The following is a 13,762-nucleotide window of genomic DNA, read 5'->3' as shown; positions in this document are numbered from 1 at the left end:
ATAGCTATTGTGACCAAACAAAAAACATGTAAATAATGCTAACCAAACTTTTCTCTCATATTCCTTTTTCCTTTTATCCCTGAAAATGTTCATTTATTAATTCTCATTTTTTACCACTGACCACCCCACCTCCATCCGTAGAAAAGCAGGAGAAGTAACAGACATAAACCCCTGTCAAAGGAGTTCATTATGTCCCTGAGAAGCAGTGTCTTATTTCAAACTCCATTAAGCAGGAAATGCCAGATTAGGCCATTCCTAAATACCTGGTCTCCTGGAAGGAAAACCAACCTCTCACTAAGCTTTAGAGCCTGCCAAAGGACCACGGGGCTTAAAGAAACCTCTGCCTTCCAGTCCCTGCCCCGCCACTAGCCAGCTGTGTAACCATGGCCTTTCCATTCTCTGGGCTCCAACTCCTCTATTGAACAGGGTGGGAGGTGTGGGAGGCGGGCAACAGTGCCAACCTATAAGATTACTGGGAAGGGGCTGGGGGCAGTGGCTCACGCCTGTAATCCCAGCACTTTGGGAGGCCGAGGCGGGTGGACCATCTGAGATCAGGAGTTTGAGGCCAGCCTGGCCAATGTAATGAAACCCCGTCTCTACTAAAAATACAAAAATTGGCAGGGTGTGGTGATGCACACCTGTAGTCCCAGCTACTCAGAAGGTAGAGGCAGGAGAATTGCTTGATGGGAGATGGAGGTTGCAGTGAGCTGAGATGGCGCCATTGCATTACAGCTTGAATGACAGAGACTCCATTTGGAAAAAACAAGACTACAGGGAAGATCAAACAGGGTAATGCAGGTAGAAGCATATTTCAACTGCAAAACGCTCCACTGCTAAAATAGAGTAGAGCAGGGGCTTACCAGCCTTTGTGGAAAGCAGAACAACTTTTTTACTTTGCCCAAAATTCACAAACAGAAGAGGGAAGAGGAAGGGACGGGAGCGGCCTCACAGCTGATGGTGTTTACCTCCACCCACTCTCCAATCACAAACCAAATCATGAAGAGGGTGTGCATGCCTGTGTGTATGTTTGTGCAGGCAGGCATTGGAAAGGCTCTTTGGAAGACAGTGGGTGTGGCATACACACATGGCATGAGATCCCACCCTGGAGTTATTCCAGGTGAGTTTTGAAATCTTCTAGCAGAATCCTGTTTCCTGGCTGCAGATGTCAGGCCCGGGGCACAGGGAGGAGGAACCTGGGAGGAAGCCTCTTAACTCTGCCTCACACCCTTTCCAGGGCATCCGTCAGCAGGCAGCAACTCGCTGGGCAAAGAATCTGTGGGGAAACGAGGGAAATACAGGTGGGGCGTGGTCCATGAGGCAACACCAGAGCAGGCCACAGTGGTGTGGAGGGAAAAACACAGGGCCTGGGCTATGGGAGACCCCAGCTCTGCCCCTAATCAGCTGTGTAGCATCAGGCGGGTTGCCACCTCGCCCTGGACTTCGTTTCCCCTTCTGTAAAATGATGGGGTTGGACTAGAACAGGACCCTCTGGCTGCAACCACAGTCTTTCTGTGCCCAGAATGAGAGGCAATGGAGCTCCCTAACAGAGGGCCCATTGAGAGCAGGGACAAAAGCCTCTGGAACTCCCTCCCGCCTCCACCAGGGACACAGGCAGTTTTCTTCCCTCTGGTTTCTGCCCTCAGACAACCCCTGGTCCAGGCTCCTAACTGCACTGGAGATCTGTGAACTCACTCTTTCCCTCCTAAAGGTAAAGAGGAAGCCAGAGAGGCAGAAACGATGCCAGCAGCAGGGTGTGAGGCTCAATGAGATGGACTGGGAGGACCTCACATGGAGGGATGCTGCAGAGGACCAGGACAGAAGACACACACACCAAGAGCAGACAACCAAACTTTATCCAGAAAAGCATATGAAGAATCACCACTAAATAATGAGGCACATCAGTCCCCTCTCCCCAGCCACCCTCATTCTTCCCAAACCCACTTTCTCTTGGCTTTTATAGAACACTATAGAAATCCTGTCCTGAGTCTGCAAATGGCCCCAGACCAGGATGGGAGCTGCCCAGAGTGGTCTTGGGCTGGACTGAGTCCTGGTGTCCAAAGAGGGAGGCTTATGTGACTGCCTCCACTATCCAAAAGTTCTGGGGGCAGGTCAGGTGGCCACCCCTATGGCACAGGGCCTTGAGGGAGGGTGAGTGTGGTAGCAGTCTTACATGTCCTTCTCATACCTGGCAGACAAAGGGAGCACAGAGCTGCTGGAAGCCCAGTGGGAAGGCACATCTAAGAGCAGTGAGCTCTGGAATGCTACAGGCATGTGTGGATGGATGAGGCTCCATGGCGGCCAAGGAGATATCTGCTCCTGAGTAAGGTCACCTGACCACAGACAGCACCAGGGGCTGGGGGGCTAAGAGGGAGATCTTGAGAAGGCTGGACCTGAGCTAAAGGTATAACTTAGATGGTGATCTGAAAAAAGAAAAAAAGAATAAAGGCTGAAGTCAAACCCATTGTTTAGGGTACAGGAGTATACAGCTAAGTTCCAGGTGTCCAGAATCTTATGTCCAAACCATAGCACAAGGAGAACAGGAATTCTCTTGAGTTAAGGCAAAATCAATCTTCACCCATCTGGGATCTTCCATTGCATGATGTGGAAAGGAAACTACTAGGCAGAGGTCATTTCTCTCCCCACCTCCTGCTACTGCCAGTGAAGACTCTGAAATCTTCTGCAGGCCCAGGCCAGAACGGTGTTGCCAGCCCAGGGCAGCAGGCCCTGGGAGAGGTCGGTGTGACCAGCTCTGGTATTCTCTGTGGCCTCAGCAACATGGAAACCTGCAACAGGAGAACCAAAGTCAGTGGGCTTCCAAGGCACCCCAAATGTCTCACCGCAAGCTCTCGCTGCACCAGCAGCTAGGGCTGAGGGAATTTTACCCTTCCTAGAGCTTGGCAGTAGGACCCGGCCTAACTGAGACATTGAAGGACTCAGGGGACTTGGGGCTCAGTGTTCCAGAGTTTCCCAGAGGAGAGAAAGAAACAACAAAAATAACCACAGTCTGGCTGGGTGTGGTGGCTCACACCTATAATCCAAGCACTTTGGGAGGCTGAGGCGTGTGGATCATTTGAGGTCAGGAGTTCAAGACCAGCCTAGCCAACATGGTGAAACTTTGTCTCTACTTAAAATATAAAAATTAGCTGGGCATAGTGGTGTGCGCCTGTAGTCCCAGCTACGTGGGAGGCTGAGGCAAGAGAGTGGTTTGAACCCGGGAGGCGGAGGTTGCAGTGAGCTGGGATCACACCATTGCACTCCAGCCTAGGTGACAGAGCGGGACTCCATCTCACACACAAAAAAACAAAAAACAAAAAACCCCGACAATTTTACTGGGTACAGAGTTTCAGTTTTACAAGATAAGAAAAGTTCTGAAGATGGATGGTAGCGATGATGGCTGCATAACAATGTGAATGTTCTTTTCTTTCTTTCTTTCTTTCTTTTTGAGACAGTCTCTCTGTTACCCAGGCTGGAGTGCAGTGGCAGGAACACAGCGCACTGCAGCCTCAACCACCTGGGCTCAAACGATCACCACTTCAGCCTCCTAGGTAGCTGGAATCCCAGGCACACACCACCACACTCAGCTAATTTTAAAAAACTTTTTGTAGAAACAGGATCTTGCTGTGTTGCCAAGGCTAGTCTCAAACTCCTAGTCTCAAGCCTCAGCCTCCCAGAGTGCTGGCATTACAGGCCTGAGCCACTGCATGCAACTGTGAATGTTCCTTTTGCCACTGAACTACACACTTAAAAATGGTTAAGATGGTAAATTTTATGTATATTTTACCACAATTTTAAAAATAGCCACATTAACAGTACCTAACACATATTGACACCCTACTATATAGAGTATAGCCTGGTCATGAAGAGGCCAGACTGCCAGGGTTCAAATCCTACCTCTACCACTCACTAGCTGGGAGACCTTGGGCAAGGTATTTAACCTCTCCGGGACTCATTTTCCTCATTAGGAATATGGAAATGACATTAGAACTCAGCTCAGTAGGGTTATTGAGAGAATCAATGGACACCTATAAAATGCTTTGAGATGTGCCAATCACATAGTTAGAGCTACATAGGTGCTCTGATGGCAACAGACCTAGAACTACATCCATGCTTTACACACCCTGAAACTACACCTTCACAACCTCCGCAGAGAAATCAAACACTTGTGCACCTAAGGTTTAAAAACAAGCTCACAAAAACACATGGCCTCTTCCCCTCTTCTAGTTTCTAATCCAGAGGTGAGCCTTTCCAAACAGCAGACCTGGCCAGGCACAGTGGCTCACACCTGTAATCCCAACACTTTGGGAGGCTGAGACAGGAGGATCTCTTGAGCCCAGGAGTTTAGGACCAGCATGCAAAATATAATGGGGCCCTGACTCTAAAAAATTTTTTAAATTAGCCAGGCATGGTGGCAGGTGCCTGTAGTCCCAGCTCCCTGGGAGGCTGAGGTGAGAGGATTGCTTGAGCCCAGGTCAAGACTATAGTGAGCCATAATCACACCACTGCACTCCAGCCTGGTGTGGACTGTCTCAAAACAAAACAAAAAAGAAAGAAAAAATAAAAGAGCAGGCCGGGCGCGGTGGCTCAAGCCTGTAATCCCAGCACTTTGGGAGGCCGAGGCGGGTGGATCACGAGGTCAAGAGATTGAGACCATCCTGGTCAACATGGTGAAACCCCGTCTCTACTAAAAATACAAAAAATTAGCTGGGCATGGTGGTGCGTGCCTGTAATCCCAGCTACTCAGGAGGCTGAGGCAGGAGAATTGCCTGAACCCAGGAGGCGGAGGTTGCGGTGAGCCGAGATCGCGCCATTGCACTCCAGCCTGGGTAACATGAGTGAAACTCCGTCTCAAAAAAATAAAATAAAATAAAAGAGCAGACCATTGAAGGATTTAGTAAAAAAAGGTTGAATTTTCACAACTCTGAAGATATTGTGATTATTACTGTCACCTCTCCAACTTGCTCTGAATAAAAACCGTTTAACTTTTGGAAAATAAATAGGCTCTATGCTTTTTATTCAAATGACCATGACCCCTTCCAGAAAACCAAGAAGCATCTTACCTTACAGGCCCAGCCAGCAGGTCATCCCAGCGCCAGAGAGCGGTTCTTCTCTTTGGTAAGTGAGACCCACCCTGCCAGCTGCTGCAGGTCGGCGCCAGGATCTCTTGCAGGTGACTTTCCTTTAGACTGGGAAAACCATCCCAATAACTTTGGCTTCATTTCTCCAACAACGTCAAGGAATGTTCATATTCCCCAGTTCAGGTCTCTGGCTAGGGGCAGCAATCTCCTTCCTCACTGGGGTGGGTCCCCTCCCTCTGCTAGAGAAACTCCCTGGGGAAGAGAAAGAGAAGGGGCTCCCCCAAATCTTCAAACAGAACACAAGCAATGGGTTGAGCCCTTAGGCATGAATGAGAGCAGGGACAGCACAGGGCTGCTGGGAACCTCCAGGCAGGAATACTGCTCCAGGCCCAGGAGCAGCTAATACAGTAAACTAAATTAATTCTGTAACAGGGAAACTTCTCAGAGTCTTTGATAAGCTAATGAGCATCTCCAAGAAGGGAAGACAGCACCGTTGACAAACTAACTTGGCCTTGAAACCCTCTTTTCGAGAGAGGCGGCTCCTGAGCCAGGGGTCCTGACTCACCCACCCTTTTAATGCAAACAGCGCTGGACTGCGAGTTCCGATTTTAATCTTACTCTGGCTGTTCCCAACAACAGGCTCTGGGTCCCCACCTGTAAGAAGGGGTGGGGTTCACCTTAATATTCCGCCATGGTTGTGGGACTCCTAATGCAAACAGATACGGCGGGAGATGAGAGCGGCGGCAGAAGCAGGTAAGGAAGGCTGGGAAGACAAGAGGCCAGGACGGTTAGCGTGTGTTTGGGACTGGCCTGCAAAATACTTGAAGGACAAAGGCAGAGTAGACAGAGGCAAGAGGAGACTCCACAAGTGTAAGGCTACAGCCCACCGGCTCCTCCCATCCACCTTGGCGGATGGGCCCCACCCCAAGGCATCCCACCACCGAGAGACAGGCTGGGAGGGGCTTCGCAGGACGCCCGCACAATCCCAAGCTAAAAACAAACTCGTCGGTCATCTTGGGATCAGCCAAGGCCTGTTCTCAGCTCCGCCCGCGGCCCAGCTCCTGCGCTTTACAGCACGGGAGGCTGGACAAGGGGCCTGGGAAGGGGGTGCGCTTCCGACCGCGGGGTGGGAGGGAAGGGGGCAGCCAGAAGCCTGGTTCCAATTTGGGAGCCTCCCCCGGATCTACGCGGCGCCTGTCCACGTCTTAGTCTCGGCAGGGAAGGGAATTGGAACCGCGAGGTTTGGCCTTGGGGCGGCTAGTCTGCGAGCGTGCGTCCGCCCCTCGGATCGCAGCCCTGCGCTGGTCCCTGGAGACGGCGCGTCCGGCGCGGCGTTCGGTATTCCGGGCGGCGGCGACCGCGGCGATGCAGTCGGGCGGGAGCTGCGCGTCAGGGTCCCTGGGCGCGGGCGACAGTGGAAACGCTGGAGGGGAGGGGGAGGTGCCAGGGCGCACCCGCGCGGGTCGGCGGCAGGGACTGGGGGCGCTGGTCTCCCGGGGGTCCCCTGCCCCGATCCGGGCCGCGGCGGGCGCGGGCGGCCTCACACCACCTCCTGCTTGCCCTGGCAGCGACGGCCGCAGCCGTAGAGCGCCGAGAGCAGGTAGAGGCCGTGGCAGACGCCGCCGCAGACGGCGGCCGCCAGGAAGGCGTGGTAGGCGCAGGGCAGCGGGTAATCCTTGAGGTTGCAGTAGCTGTGGCGCTGCATCTGGTCGCTCATGATGCCAGTCGCGGCGCCGTATAGCGCGGCCGCCAGCACGTCGTGCGCCACGTTGACCAGGAGCCAGCGCGAGCCCAGCACGGGGACCAGCTCGTGCTTGCCCAGCAGCGTGAGGAAGTAGAGGCCCAGGGTGAGCAGCCAGAACAGCACGGACACGAAGAGCGCGAAGTGCACAGGGCCCTGGTACTTGCTGGTGGCGATAGTGATCCAGAAGGCGGCGCCGGCCAGCAGCTGCAGCACCCGCAGCACGCCCAGCGGACTGCGCAGGAAGGGCCGCTGCAGGCGCACCGAGCCGCGGGCCGCACGCGCCTGGGGCGGCGGCTGGCGCGGGGGCGGCGGGAGCATGGCCCCCGGGCGCGGCGGCGGCGGCGGGGGCGCCCCGAGCAGCGGAATGGCGGCGCCTTGCTCGTCGGGGCGGCCTGGCCCAGGTGCCCGCTGCGCCCGCCGCAGCCTCCTCGCCGTGCTCCCCTCCTAGTCCTCTCCTCTTTTCCTCCTCTCCCCACCCTTCCTCTCCTCTCTCCTCCCCTCGGCCCTCCACGCCTTCCCTCTGCCGCTCTCCAGCCCTCCAACCCGCCCCTTTCCCTTCCCCTCGGCGGTCTCCTCCCCCGCGCGCTCCTCCCGGCTTCCTGCCATCTCTCTTTCCGTCTGCCTCACCACCCTGGCGCCCCCCTTTCCCCTCTGCGCCAGGCCCCCAGCTCGGATTCCTTCGTCCTCGGGCCAGGGCGGGGCGCATCCCCCAGCCAGACGCGGGCTTCAGCCCTGCCCGCACGCGCGCTGCTGAGCCAAGTTTGCCACATCTGGGGCCACCCCTACCCGCCCTGCCTCCTCCTTTCCCCTCTCTCCTGCCATAGCACCCACCCCGGGCCTCCGGGCTCTTCAGCAGTGCTGATTTTGAACTGACATCCGCTGTCGCCTGGACGTAGGCAGTCTCCTGCCAGGGCCCGTCTCGTCCTGTCCAAAGTTGTCCAAGTTCCCGGTCTCAGAGTAAGAGTCCATCATCCACCAGAGGCACCGCCACTGGTCCCACTCGGCACAAGCTTATCATCCCTATACTCTTATCCTCCCCCTTCCTTGTCATCCTCCCGTCTTGCCCAGATTAAAAATACGCTACCCAACATGACCGGGACACAAACCCTTCGGCTCCCAAAGTGCTGGGATTACAGGCGTGAACCACCGCGCCAGGCTCAAGACATCTTTCTAAAACATAGACCTGGTTGTTCATTACACTGCTTCCCCCACTGAGACAGGACAGAGGCTGTCTCTTCTCTGTGCCCTATTTCACAATCTGTCCCCAACCAATTTCCGGCTTCCTGGCTTGCCACTTCCGTCCCTTTCCCATGCTGCCACCCAGCATACCAACCCCACCAATCCTTTCAAATTTTCCAGATAAGCTCAGAATGCCCTGCATTTCCAGACCCCACCTGACAGCAAAACTCCTGTTTACCCTTCAAGGCCCAATTTAAATGCTGCCTCCTTTTGGTCCAGCCTCTGAGGCTGCTCTTCTAGGCCCCCACTTGGACCATCCGTCTGCAGCAGTTCTGAGCCAGCTACATAATAACTATTGGATATCATGTCTTATCCATCTTTGCCTGTGCCTGGCACATAGAAGACGCTCAGTAAATATTTGTGGAACAGATGACTGAGTGGCTGCAGGGGCAACAATGGAACTGAGAGGGCCCCTCTTACCCTGGGGACTGTGCATGCCTCAGACCTACAGCTGACCTCATGCTGCAGAGCTAGTCTTCATCTCCTGGTCTTGAGTCCTCTGTCCTCTGGCCTGGATGAGCAGGTCCTCTTCCAGCAGGCTGGCTCCCCTGGGGAGAGAAAAGCTATGTGGTTCCTGAGCGGGTAATGCCTCTCACTGCCAATTCAGCCCACTTGGAGAAGGCTCTGAATGCATTAAAAAAAAGAGAGAGAGGCCGGGCGCGGTGGCTCAAGCCTGTAATCCCAGCACTTTGGGAGGCTGAGGTGGGTGGATCACGAGGTCAAGTGATCGAGACCATCCTGGTCAACATGGTGAAACCCCGTCTCTACTAAAAATACAAAAAATTAGCTGGGCATGGTGGCGTGTGCCTGTAATCCCAGCTACTCAGGAGGCTGAGGCAGGAGAATTGCCTGAACCCAGGAGGCGGAGGTTGCGGTGAGCCGAGATCGTGCCATTGCACTCCAGCCTGGGTAACATGAGCGAAACTCCGTCTCAAAAAAAAAAAAAAAAAAAAAGAGAGAGAAATGGAAGCTTGCTATCTTGCCCAGGCTAGTCTTAAACTCCTGGGCTCAAGCGATCCTCCCTCCTCAGCCTCTTGAAGTGTTGGGATTACAGGCATGAGCCACTGCATAGATAGATAGATAGATGATTGATTGATTGATTGATTGATAGATAGATAGATAGATCTAGAGAGAGACAAAGTCTCACTCTGTCTCCAGGCTGGAGTGCAGTGGCGTGATCTCGGCTCACTGCAACCTCTGCCTCTTGAGTTCAAGTGATTCTCCTGCCTCAGCCTCCTGAGTGGCTGGGACTACAGGTGTGCGCCATCATACCTGGCTAATTTTTGTGTTTTTAGTAGAGACAGGGTTTCACCACGTTGACCAGACTGGTCTCGAACTCCTGACCTCATGTGATCCGCCTGCCTCAGCCTCCCAAAGTGCTGGGATTACAGGCCTGAATGCATATTTTAAATGAACAAATGGTGATGTATGACACCTCTGTCTGTGTGCAACAGCATGGTGTAGAGGCTTAGGGTGCAGGTCCTGGAGTCCGACTGCCTGGCTGTGGATCATTGCCTCACTACTCCTTAGTGCTGGGACGTAGAGGGAGGGTGGCTTGAGCTCTTTTTGCCTCAGTTTACTCATCTGTAAAATCCTGTTACCAGCAAATAGATATTGAGCACCTATTAAATGCTGGGCACTGTTTTAAGAGCAAGGGATTCATAATATACATGTGATTTTTATTAATTGAATGCTTACTATATTCTAGGCACTATGATGAGCACTTTATATTTGTTGTTTAACTTGATCCTTCCACCAACCCATAAAATGATTAATAGCTCTGATTTGCTGATGGGGAAACCAGGGCTTACAGGGTTAAAGAAGCTTACCTTTGGGCGCTGTGGCTTATGCTAGTAATCGCAACACTGGGAGGCCACGGTAGGTGGATCATGAGGTGAGGAGTTCAAGAGCAGCCTGGCCAAGATGATGAAACCCTGTCTACTAAAAAAAAACAAAAATTAGCCAGGTTCAGTGGCGTGCACCTCTAATCCCAGCTACTTGGGAGGCTGAGGCAGGAGAATCACTTGAATCCAGGAGGCAGAGATTGCAGTGAGCTGAGATAGTGCCACTGCCCTCCAGCCTGGGTGACACAGAGCAAGAATCTGTCTCAAAAATAAATAAAATTAAAAATAAAACATTTAAGCTGGGCGCGGTGGCTCATGCCTGTAATCCCAGAATTTTGGGAGGCCGAGGTGGGCAGATCACCTGAGGTCAGCGGTTTGAGACCAGCCTGGCCAACATGGTGAAACCCCATCTCTACTAAAAATACAAAAATTAGCCAGGCGTGGTGGTGCACACCTATAATCCCAGCTACTTGGGAGGCAGGAGAATTGCTTGAACCCAGGAGGCAGAGGTGGCAGTGAGCTGAGATTGTGCCACTGCACTCCAGGAGCTGATCATGTTCACAGGAAGGCGGTGACAGCTCAAATACCAGCCCAGGGGAGCTGACCCCACACCACATTCAAAGTATGTTTATATAATTTCCACATTTTATTCTCGGCTACACTCACAGGGACCCAGAAACGATAAGCGACTTGCCCAAAGAAACACAATTTGTGTCACTGTTAGGACTCAAACCTAGGTCTTCAGATCCCAATTTCAGAGCTTTCCCCTCAGCGTCCCTTAGCATCCGTCTGTCCCCTGGCAGGGAATCCTCAAAACCCTCCAGATGCTGGTATTGAATCGGGCTCAGGCTCAGATGGGCAGCTGGGTACGAATCTGGGTGATGGGCTGGTGACAGGGGATTAATATGAGTGGGGACCTAAGTGAACCAACTGTAAAAGGGAGGGAACAAAATCCTTCCTTTCTAAAAAAGGCTCTGGGAGACTTGAGGGTTAGAGCGTCACCTGGTGGGCATAAACTTCCAGCCTCAGGAGTCACATCACGCCTTACAAGGAAGCGCCTGCAGTGGCTTTGGGGTGATATTTTTAGCCTCTGGAATCCTGGAATGTTTTCACATTCTACGGGGCGGTCCAGCAGACTCTCTGGAAAAAGCATACCAAGCAGAAAAATTTTGATTCTGTACAACTCAACAAATAGGGTCTAGGCACCTGCTAGCTGCAAACAATCTGGATGTGGAAAGCAGAAATGAAAAGGACCAATTTCTGCCCTCAAAGCGTTTGCACTCTCCTGGTAGGGGAGGGATCAATGTGGACACAAAAGAGAGGGGTAGATGAGGGTTCTAAGAAAATACAAAAGGAAAGGAAGAGAGTATGTGTGAGGGGAGGGTTGGGGAATCTTTCACCACAAGGTGTCATTGGAGGCCGGATAGAATTTCAACAAGCAGAGGTGGGAGACCAGAGTTGCCAGGAGCGGCAGCCCGCCATGGGTCCAGAGCATCGCTGGATGTTATCACTGGGTGTGCCAAGAATTCATGGCCATGACTGCCATTCTTCAGGGTTGTGTCTGCAGCCAGCAACCGTAAGAGATAAGGGAACATCTCCCAAAGAGCAGGCTTGCTTATAACAAAAATGGTGGTGGTGACCAGCTGTGGTGGCTCATGCCTGTAATCCCAGAACTTTGGGAGGCCAAGGCAGGTGGATCACCTGAGGTCAGGAGATTGAGACCAGCCTGGCCAACATGGTGAAACACAGTCTCTATTAAAATACAAAAAAAAAAATTAGCCGGGCATGGTGGTGCACCCCTGTAGTCCCAGCTACTTGGGAGGCTGAGGCAGGGGAATCACTTGAACCCACGGGGGCGGAGATTGCAGTGAGCCAAGATCGCGTCATTGCACTCCAGCCTGGCAACAGAGCAAGACTCTCAAAACAAACAAACAAAACCAAAATCCTCACCTTAAAATGAGGAACCTGAGACCAAGGCATAGGGAAGTTATGTGATTGATCCGGTGTCACACAGCTAGTAGAGATAGAAATTCCAAATGGAAGCTTTTAACCACTGCATATATCTGAGGCTTCAGCCTTGGTCTGGGAGGAGACAAAACATCAGAAGATTGCTGCTGAATGGCAGGAAAGAGAACGGTCCTGATTTTGTGGGGAGGGTCAGCAGGAAGGCAGCTGGGCAAGAGGCCCCAAGAGTGAGTGGGGCCAGGAAGAGGCCATGAGAGTTGGATGTGGTTGCTGCAATCCCTGAGATCTGCACTTGGGAGCCTGACTGCTATTTCCGTGTCTCCCCCTGCTATGCTAGGGAGCCCCTGGAGTGGGGGATTTGCCCTCAACTCCCTATTATATCCACAGCAGGAGCTTTAAGGCAGGAGGATGGCCCCCAAGGGCTGGAGCTGGATGATGCTCTGTGCTGAGTGTTTATTTGCATCACCTGACCTGTGAACTGGCTGATTTTTATTCTATTCAGGCCTTCAACTGATTAGATGAGGCCTACCCACATGGGGAGGGCAACTGGCTTTCAGTCTACGAATGTATATGTTAACCCCATCCACAAACACTCTTGCAGAAACACCCAGAACCATGTTTGACCAAATATATGGGCATTCTATGGCCCAGTCAAATTGACACATAAAATTAACTACCACAGGCAGATATGCAGAGACAAGAGACAGTGACAGACAGAAAACAGCTGCCTGTGACTGACTCCAGGTCATTGAGCTGGACTTCATCTCTGTAAACACACTGTGGGTTTATAGTACCTTTCTCCCCACTTCTTGGGCAAACTTAAACAGATTTCTGTGCCTTACAATGACCCTGTAGTTAAGCAAGTAAGGTCTGGAGCCAAACTGTCAGAATCTGAATACTAGTTCCACGTGGGCAGTTTTTTAAAAAAATAGCAGCAAATTCTGTGACTTTCCTCCCATCAAGATATTGGGTCTATGTCCACTTCTTTTGAGTCTGGCAGGCTTATGACTCAGTTGTAACTAATGGCAGTAACAACACTATATCTCTTCTAGGTCATGTCAAAAAAGGCAATGCAGGCTGGGCATGGTGGCTCACATCTGTAATCCCAGCACTTTGGAAGTCCAAGGTGGGCAGATTGCCCTGACCAGGCTGGAGTTCGAGACCAACCTGGGCAACATGGCAAAACCCTATCTCTACCAAAAATACAGGAAAAAAAAATTTACCTGGGTATGGTGGTATGAGCCTGTAGTCCTAGCTACTTGGGAGGCTGAGGTGGGAGGATGGCTTCAGCCTGGGAGGCAGAGGTTGCAGTGAGCCAGGATCACACTCCTACACTCCAGCCTGGGCAACAGAACAAGACCCTGTCTCAAAAAAAGGAAAAAAAAAAAAACGGCAATGTAGCTTCTGCCCTATTTGCCAAAATAAATATACACTTTAAGCTCTAAGCCACTGTGGAAGAAGTCTGACTATTCTGAGGCCACCAAGCTCCTGGTCACACTGAGAAGGCTATGAAGCACTCCAGTCAACACTTCTAGTCTTCAGGTTTTCCCAGGCTAGGCACCAAAGGGGTGAGAAATGATTATTCCAGTTCCCCCAGCTATCAAGTCAACCTCAGCATTCAACACTTCCTAGCTGAAGTCCTGATGTTGTGGATTAGAAACAAGCCCCTCCTGCTGTGCTCTGACTGAATTCCTGTGTAGTGATCATGGCTTTTTTGGGGAGTTTTCTTTTTCTATATTTTATAATGGATTTATTTTATTTTCTGTATTTTAAGATGTATTTTTGACATCTTGGGGCCTGGCAGACCAGGGGAGGGACTGCCCCCTCCAAAGCCAGCTAATTTATTTCTTCTTTCTTTCTTTCTTTCTTTCTTTCTTTCTTTCTTTCTTTCTTTC

At 52.0% G+C, this 13,762-nt stretch overlaps 1 protein-coding gene across 2 annotated transcripts; it reads right to left on the bottom strand.

Annotated features, from left to right (window-relative positions):
- Positions 1–1,831: 1,831 nt before the first annotated feature.
- On the bottom strand, positions 1,832–7,334 carry MARVELD1 (MARVEL domain containing 1). Of its 2 annotated transcripts, none has more exons than XM_032281202.1 (2): positions 5,058–7,334; positions 1,832–2,783 (listed from the first exon to the last, which is right to left on the bottom strand). In XM_032281202.1, exon 1 carries the CDS (start codon positions 7,135–7,137, stop codon positions 6,616–6,618), a length of 522 nt encoding a protein of 173 aa, XP_032137093.1. In that variant the 5' UTR covers positions 7,138–7,334; the 3' UTR covers positions 1,832–2,783; positions 5,058–6,615. The 2 variants fall into 2 exon arrangements, with proteins under 2 accessions (XP_032137093.1, XP_032137094.1); XM_032281203.1 differs by having other exon boundaries at positions 5,063–7,334.
- Positions 7,335–13,762: the final 6,428 nt, after the last annotated feature.

The sequence above is a fragment of the Sapajus apella genome, unplaced genomic scaffold (genome assembly GCF_009761245.1).
Source record: "Sapajus apella isolate SASKATOON/1434 unplaced genomic scaffold, GSC_monkey_1.0 scaffold13, whole genome shotgun sequence".
Classification (NCBI taxonomy): Eukaryota; Metazoa; Chordata; class Mammalia; order Primates; family Cebidae; genus Sapajus; species Sapajus apella.
This window is presented reverse-complemented; position numbering and strand designations above follow the sequence as displayed.